The 8983-nt window shown below is 51.5% G+C and overlaps 1 protein-coding gene across 1 annotated transcript in view; it reads left to right on the forward strand.

Annotated features, from left to right (window-relative positions):
- Positions 1 to 2305: 2305 nt before the first annotated feature.
- Positions 2306 to 8983, forward strand: part of DBH (dopamine beta-hydroxylase) — a gene marked incomplete at both ends in the record, with an annotated part of 16484 nt that continues 9806 nt past the window's right edge. Inside the window, 4 exons of the mRNA XM_080927509.1 lie at positions 2306 to 2656; positions 4898 to 5044; positions 6944 to 7201; positions 7908 to 8084. Of these exons, the coding sequence (XP_080783635.1) occupies positions 2306 to 2656; positions 4898 to 5044; positions 6944 to 7201; positions 7908 to 8084 (933 nt within the window). The remainder of the gene's footprint in view (positions 2657 to 4897; positions 5045 to 6943; positions 7202 to 7907; positions 8085 to 8983) is intronic.

Raw genomic sequence — 8983 nt, forward strand, 5'->3', positions numbered from 1 at the left:
CGCCCAAACACCCCAGGAGGTGTGTCCAGTCAGCTCAGTGTGGCTGTTCAGAGCACCTGGGACACAGACAGGGCAGCTGACCTCTCCAGGGTCAGGTCACTCCTCATCAAGATTAATAAGAGGAAGGGCAAGTAATGATAACAACAATAAATAAAACGTAAAACACCAACACTGAAATGTGAGGGCTGAGGAGATGGCTCAGGCAGTTAAAACGCTTGCTCACATGCATGAAGTCCTGAGTTCAAATTCCCAGCACCCTGGCTTGGCACATAATTTAAATCTAATATACAGGAGGCAGAGGCAAGGCAGACAGATCTCTGTGAGTTCAAGGCCAGCCTGCTCTACATAGTGAGACTCTGTGTCAAATAATACATAAATACATACATACATACATACATACATACATATACATACATACATACATACATAGAAAAAGTTAAGTATAGATACCCATCGGCCCTTCTGGCTCTGCCTCAACATCTGGTTTTTCTTCCAAGTTTTAGTGCTGGTCAGCACATTCTCATGACTCCTGTGGAATTTTCCTGATCTTGGCTGTCAGGGTACACTCCTACCCCTTATGTTGCTAAGAAAACCCATTTTGGGGTCTCTGAATGCTGCCCTACCCTGCCCTGCCCTGCCACCAATGGCTGTGTGACCCTGGGCTGCCACCAATGGCTGTGTCTCCCCCTCTATGTGGCTGTATGTGTGTCAGATGGGGACAGCCACAGTCTGGTATTTCAAAGCCTGCAGAGCAGATAGGCCTGCTTCCCTCTCCTGGTAACTACCAACACTGGGTAATTGTTACTTCTGAAGTTGGCTGAATCACTTCTGCCAGCGTTCCAGCCTTGTTCCTAGCTGCAGAACGGGAGTGCTTTTTGAATCTGTTAAAAATAAATGTGTGTGTGTGTGTGTGTGTGTGTGTGTGTGTGTGTGTGTCACTCTGATGTTTACTAAGAACTGTGCTTCTCCTCGTCTGAGCACCGAGCACAACTGTTGCTCTCTCCCTGGATCCAGGAGAGACACTACTTGCGCAGTCAGGCTCCTGCCCAGCACCCCTACCCTTCTAAGGAGAGGACCTGGAGCCTCACTGCCCAGGTGACCTAAGGGCTCCCTGAAAACCAGGCTGTGACTAGCTAAGCCACACCCCACTCAGAGCCCGTGATTCTTGTCGTAGCTTGTGCAGAACATTGTGCCCATTAGCCCTGGACATTCTGACCATCAGCTTTCCAGGGCAAAGCTGAGACTATCTGGAAACTTTGTCTGTGTACAGGACTAAGGTCTCTTTTCTTCTGTGGAACAGAGCTAAGTGGAGAATCGGCCTTACTGGACAGAAGTTCAGGCTGGGCTACTGTGCTTCTGAGAAGCTGGAGGAAAAAGAGGGAGAAGGACTCACAGCTAGGTTGGAGGGACCTATAGTCACCATGAGGTACAGAGGTGGATGGCTTTGGATACGAGCAGGAGACCAAGTAGAAGTTCCTGGTGTTGTGGGGATGGACGGTACCAGCTTTCATCATGAGATGGACAGGGCCGAGCAATAGGAAGGTCAGCACTTCGGATGAGTGGTCGGTCTGTGCAGACGTCCTATGGTAGGTACGGCAGAAATAGTGCTGGATGTGGCTGGCCTGAGAAGCAAGATGCAGCCCTGGGTTCGAGAGCTTCAGTGAGATGGGAACAGGTGTGTCCCCCACTGTCCTTCCCCACAGTGCCCATTCGCCCCCTTTCTGGCTGTCCTGTGCTGTCTCTGCACCCACTCCTTCTGTGGCAGCCGTGGTGCCAGCTGGAGCCCGTGGGGAAACAGGAGAAAAAGTGGGAACAGCAGGCCTCCGAGAGAGTGTCTAAACACGGACTATTTGGGGACTGTCATTTATTTTTAGTTTGAAACTTATCCACCCTTCAGTATTGTAAAAACAGGAGCCAGGAACCCACCACTCACTGTCACCAGGAAAAGAGACCCTTGACCCTCAGCTGGAGCAGGTGGAGGGGACATGGTACCTGCTACCTGTGAGGCACTTAGCAGGGTCTGGCTGGAGGTGTCCTTAGGACCTATGTGCTGTTTCCAGCAGGCGTCAGAGATTTGTCAGAGGACACCGGGCATTCTGTTTCGATTCTCCTGATGATGCCCATGTGTCATTAGTGCCAATTAGGGAAGGATGGGAGCAAAGTGTTTGCCCCGGGGCATGGGCTGGTGGGAGGGTCATCAGGACAATTGAATTCCCCACCAGACAAATGTGATTAGGTGCAGCCAAGCCCAACCCCACCAGACAAGCATAAATGTCCCCGTGGGGCTGGGGTGTTCATCCCAGCCATGCAGACTCATCTCCGCCACCAACCTTGCTGGAGCAGCCTTCCCAGCCCCAGTGTCCGTGAGGTGGCGTCCATGTACGGCACCGCTGTGGCCATCTTTCTGGTCATTCTGGTGGCTGCACTGCAGGGCTCGGAGCCTCCAGAGAACACCTACTCCTACCACATCCCCCTGGACCCCGAAGGGATCTTAGAGCTCTCGTGGAACGTCAGCTACGTCCAGGAGATCATCCACTTCCAGCTCCAGGTGCAAGGGGTGAGGGCGGGGATCCTGTTCGGAATGTCGGATCGAGGCGAGATGGAGAATGCAGACCTAATCATGCTCTGGACTGATGGGGACAAGGCCCACATTGCGGTGAGTCCTCTGCCACCTGTCTGTCCTCACATCCATACCCCCAGCTGGCTGTATGCATGCAGCCATGCTCCACCATCAGCAAAAAGATCTTGCCCTACTGTTTCTGTGTGATGTCACTAATCTGAATTAATTCCTTTAGCACCATGAGGACACACAGTAGAGGATGCAACAGTAAGTGGGTTCTTCCTGGACCCCCAAATAATGGTCGCAGCAATCCCAAGGATGGTAAGGGCATATGGGGGACGCGCATGTCATGCTGCACCCTTCCACACAAACACATGAGTACAGACCCTGCACATCCTCCAGTTTTTACTAATAACAGCTCCATGCCACACTGCCAGCACACGTGCACCTGCTGTGGGCCAGGTGGCATGCGGCTTAGTAGAGCAGACAGCATGTGCACCAGCCTGGGACACAGCACACACAGACCTTCTGCGCTATACTGGATGACGGTGAAGGTAGGCGTAGGTACCACTGCATCCCAGGAGTGGGACAACCCCACCCTCACCACACAAGCTGAGCCCAGGCCAACAGAATATCTCCAGTTCCTTCTGCTCAAAATCTACCTGAACACCTGCATGCTAGGGGAGCACTTTTCAGGGAGGACACACACACACACACACACACACACACACACACACACACCCTCCTCTGTGGCTCTACTGTTCCTCTGCAGAGGGATTGGCCATCAGGGCCTCTTTGGGATAGAATCTAACTCTCTGCATCTATAAGAGAAGAGATGGTCAAAGATTTTCCTTATCTGATCGGAAGATACCTTCTTCATACCAGTCTAGCCTCACTTTGTGTTAATCCCCCTGTCTCAGCTTCCCCGGTGTTGGGATTACAGGTGAGAGCCACTACCCATGACTAGGCAATGCTTTCTTGAGCTGAGCACGGCAGCCACACTTCCTGTTTTATAGCAAGGCTGATCATTTGCTCAGAACTGTCAGGCAGGGTGACAGAGCGGGGTGGCTGTACAGTGGCTCTGGATTCACAGTCTGTGTGAGGTGTGTGGGAGACAGAAGAGCCTTGTTGGACCCCAGAGGGGTTGCTGCTTCTTTCCTGCTTCCAAGTGCAGCTTTTCCCTGCGACAGCTTCCACCTCCAACGGAGCCTTTTCCACCCTTGCCGGGTTTGTTTGCACAATGAATTCCTTTGAACACAGACGTGGAAATGGAGCTCTTGGGCAGGAGTAGGTTCAGGTACACACTGTAGATTCCCAACAGCAACACCAGCTGTCTGGTTCTTCCTGCTGTAAGTCAGCAGGGTCCCCAGCAGGAGAGTCATCATGAGGCTGTCCCCAAGGGAAATTTTGCTAATTTTTTGCAGGCTTTGCTTTCCTAAGCTGTGATAGTCCGTGAGGAAGGACAAAGTAGAACCAGCCCCAACAATCCTCACAGCAGAGGCCTGCGATGTTCATGAACTCAGAGGGAGGCCCACTTGCTGAATGCTACCCCATAGCCTGCTTCCCTTACCCTGGCCTGGAACCCTGCAGGCGAAGGCAGAGAGAGCTGGACCAGTGATCTAGGTTCAGGAGCTATTCTGGGCAAATGCTCACTCTTGCTGCCAGTGCAGCTGGGGCAGCCTCCCCAACCCAGACCTCAGTTTACCCTCTCCAGGCAAGGGTAGCATTAGAGTAAGAGATTCCTATGGTACAGTATTTAAGGCAGCTTTTGCTCCCAGTGTTATGCAAGCATGAGGCACACACCTGGGTGAGTGAGTGCCACCTTAAATGTTGCCCTGCCTCTTCCCACTATGGCTCCACCCTCATCGGTCTAGGTCCAAGGCTCTGGTCTCAAACGTCCAATCCTGGTGTGCAGTCCTGTCAGAAGCCATGGTCACCTGAACAATGCAGTACAGTTCTTCGGCTCTCACTCCAAGCCCTGAGACTCTATACGGCTGTCTCTGGGAGTCTCGGGTACCCAGCTTATGTGTGGCAGGTTGAAAGGAAGCTGGATTGGGGCGCAGCTTTGGATCAGACGGGTAACAGAATGTGATGAGGGGCTGGACTGGAAAACTTGGTTCAAGGGAAGCCTGATCCCCTTACATACACCCGGCCCTGGGTTTGATCCCAACATTGAAAAAGAACGAGACAGATGAAATCCAACGGGAGTGACAATCAGCAGCTTCCTAGCCCCACTGGGTGTTCACTCTGGGTAGTGGATGTGATCTCTAGCAGAGACGTGTACTCCACCATAGGTGGGGGCTGCTTCCTGCTAAGACCCCGAGCCTGTCTCTGCAGGATGCCTGGAGTGACCAGAAAGGGCAGATCCATCTGGACGCCCACCAGGACTACCAGCTGCTCCAGGCAGAGAGGACAACAAATGGCCTATCCCTGCTCTTCAAGAGGCCCTTTGTCACCTGCGACCCCAAGGATTATGTCATTGAGGTAGGCCTCCCAGGGATGTTCCTGCATCCCAAGGTATCAGGCCAAGGCCCCTCCCTCCATGGGAAGCCTGAGGTAGAGTTCACACACGAGAGAGGGCCCTTCAGCAGATGGAAGATGTTTTGAGAGAGAGGCTCCAGCTCTCTTTCCGGCAGCACGAGGCTCCAAAAAAGCTCCTTGCAGACAGGTAGCCAGTGTTCTTTCCAGACGTGACAGTTGTTTGGGACCCTCTTGCCTTGGGACGTATATCTGTTCTGAAGACCAGCATAACTAAACTTTCTCCCCTGCTTAGCTGCTGACTTGCTTCGAGGCTCAGAGCTGGTCCCTTTCTCCTCCAAACCCCAGTCTTCTCGTCTAATAAAATAAGGCTGGGAGCTACCAGATTCCCAGGATGAAAGGTCTGTGATGTACCTCACGGCTGTAACATAGTTCCACAGCACCCGGGCTTCTTAGTCACTCCTATTAGGAAGAGCCCGTCCGTCCTGCCCCTATGGGAAACCTTGCCTTCTTGTTGCCTGAGTTAAATCTTTTCTGACAATACAGACGGGGGCTGGCAGTTTGTGATGGTGATGAGAGATGGAGTAGAGAAGCTGGTGCCCTGGGAATAGACTATTTACTCACAGTCTCCCAGGAGGGGCCACCACAGCATGTAGGAAGCACCGGGCTCAGTCACTGGGCGGAATCGAGAACAGAACTTTGGCAATGAGCTTCACTGAGTTTATCAGACAAAGGCTAGGAGGAGTCTGGGAAGCAGCAGGCGGGATAATTCCGACTCTTCTGGGCTTCAGGGAGCTCACTGATTATTAGTTCTGGCTCTGAGACAATTTATGGCGAGGGAGACGGTGGCTCGGAGTAGAAAATTTGTGCAAAAAGGTGGGTGGTGACTTGGGCTCAGTGGGACTACAAGATTTGAAAAGTGGGTTATACTCATCCTAAGAATGGATCTCACGGAAGGGATAAATGAATTTGATCATTTTCTTAGATCTGTGACTGATTAATGAATGTAAAACAGATAAATCTAGATTCTAAAAAAACAAATAAGGAAATTTGGCCAAAGAGGGAACAGAATGACCCAGGAACTCACGACACAAAGAGGCTAGGGCGGAGCCATTGGTGATGGGTCACTTAAGTCCCCACTCTCCTGTAGACGATGCAAGAGAAGTCTTAGAACCTTCCAGAATGCACTACAGGGCAGGCCAGTGTTTACATGTTCTGGGACCAGAGACTTCTGCATAGAACTTGCAAGTTGTTTTTCCCAAGAGCAGCCCTCAGGGATCCTATCAACCGGAGCTCACTGGCTGTCCACCACGAATGTACAACCTAGAGTACCCACCCAGGAAGGGGCTGCTGGCACTTCCAGCAAAGTATCCACTCAGAGCTGCAAGCCTCTGTCCACAGCAACCTGTGAGGGATTGGACTCACAGCAATAGCATCATAGCAATGAATGTCCACAAAAGTCCAGCTCCTGGGGGTTGGGGGAAACTCGATCATACGGCTCCCTGTCAAACTCAGAATTCCCCATATTGGTTTCTTGGCTCCCTAAGTGGTCATTGACTCCTCAGCTGTGAACCAAGCAATACCTTTCCCCTGCCCCCAGTGACCTTGGGGTTCATAAAAGAAGTATGAGTCCCTGACTGCCTGTGGGCCAGTGGTTAGATACATGAACGGATGCTAAGCAAATGCACAGTATGTGAGGAAGAAAAGGTGTGTGGAACAGGTGGGGACAGGATTTCAGAAGCAGCCTAGGGCCAGGCAGAGCTTCCTGGTCTTCTCATTTGCCAAGCTGACAGTGGGGAGCTTAACCTGGTAGGAGTGGATGGGCAGGGGACATGGTTCTCTTCGTTCACCATTGAATGGATGCTGGCTCTGATGGGCAATCAACTGGTTCTGTCTGGGCTGCAGGACGACACTGTCCATCTAGTGTATGGGATCCTGGAAGAGCCATTCCAGTCGCTGGAGGCCATCAACACCTCAGGCCTGCATACAGGACTACAGCGGGTGCAGCTTCTGAAGTCTGAGGTCCCCACTCCAGCCATGCCCAAGGATGTACAAACCATGGATATCCGGGCTCCTGACGTCCTCATCCCCGGCAATGAGACCACATACTGGTGCTATGTCACCGAGTTACCCCCACACTTCCCTCGACACCACATCATCATGGTAAACGGGGGTCTAGCTCTGTTTTTCCCCTGGGGTCCAGAGTTGCATGAATCTGAGGTGCTAACCTTAGTCCCTTAGAAGTAGCCCATATGTACTAGTCCCCTGTGTCATCCCCCACCCCACCCACTCACCTCAGATGAATATTTCCCATCTTACCTGCCTGGAGCAAAGCAATACTTATTTTACTTCTGCAATTGCCCCTGAGGTTAGAACTGTATCAATCTTTCTGGCTACCTCCTCTCACATAAAGTAGCTCAATTCAATTGCTCCAAAGCCACAGCTAGGGACTTCATCACAGAAGTCCCAAATAGTGCTTCTGTTCCAGAAGGGGAAGAATAACCCAGAAATGTTACACGAATGTCCAGAGTCACACATCTGAGTGTAGCCTGGTTGTATAGCTGATCCTTGAACCCAGGCTCTAGCCCGGAGTCCATTTTGTCTCCCACTGGAGCTTCCTGGGCCCAGAGTCACCCATGTACACAAGGACAGCTGCTTCTTAGTTCCATCTTATCAGGAATAATCAGTGTAAGTCTCTGATTTTTTTTATTTTCCCGGAGCTCTTTTTGGGTTCTGTTATCTCCTGGTTCTGAATTGCAAGCACCTGAAGTTGCCTTACTTACCCCCTCTCATTTCTAGCTGGCCCAGCCAAGTAGGAGGGTTAGGCAGGTGCTGAGCTCCCAGTTCAGGGTGGCCTGTTCCTCTGCAGTATGAGGCCATTGTCACTGAGGGTAATGAGGCCCTGGTGCACCACATGGAGGTCTTCCAATGTGCAGCTGAGTTTGAGGATGTCCCCAAGTTCAATGGACCCTGTGACTCCAAAATGAAGCCAGACCGACTCAACTACTGCCGCCACGTGCTAGCAGCGTGGGCCCTGGGTGCCAAGGTATGTACACATTGCTATACGCCTCTTCTAATTTGTGTTCTGTTGTTGTGATATATTATGGCCAAAATCAACTTGGGGAAGAAAGGATTTACTTGGCTTACATTTTCAGGTCACAGTCTGTCACTGAGAGAAGTCAAATCAGGGATCAAGGCAGGCCTGTTTGATGTACCACATCACCTCTGACCAAGGAACTCATAGTGAAGGAAGAACAGCAGGAAACATGGGGGATTCTGTTACTAGTTGGTTTGCAGGCCATCTTATACTCAGTGTCTGACACAGCCCAGGGAATGGTGCTGCCCACAGTTGCCTTGGCCCTCCTAAGTCAGTTAAGAATCAAAGCAAGCCACATAGATGAACCCACAACTGATCTGACAGGGGTAATTCCACAGCTGAGGTTGTTTCTGATCAGTCTAGGCTCTGTCAACTCAACAGTTTAAAGTTAATTTGGACACAGTTGCACTGTGCCCAGGTCTCCTCTGAGTCCTCAGGATTCTAACTCCCTGCACCCATCTCCACAAAACTATACCCTAAAATGTCCCAAGAGAGAGATGGGAAGTAGGCAAACAGCCCCAGTCACCTCTAGGATGCTTGTACTTTTGTTCTTTGGGAGCCACAAAAGCTCCTTGCAGCCTTCTATGAAAATGCACACGACCATGAGTGTGCACCCCTCATCATTGGATCAGCACTTGCAAGGATCTGGGTTCTGTGCACAGCATGATCCCAGGGCTGCCTGGGGCCAGGCAAGTTGTCAACAGACCACGACTAGAGTCTTATCAAGGCCCTCTTGGGTCCCCAGACCAGACAGTGGCAAGGGCAGGACTGGAAGGTCTGGGAGGGAGGCTCAGCTCGGGTTCAGTGCTCTTCTGAGAAGACCTTCCACGCGTGACAGCAAGGTCTAC

The sequence above is a fragment of the Micromys minutus genome (assembly GCF_963924665.1).
Source record: "Micromys minutus genome assembly, chromosome: 13".
Taxonomy (NCBI): domain Eukaryota; kingdom Metazoa; phylum Chordata; class Mammalia; order Rodentia; family Muridae; genus Micromys; species Micromys minutus.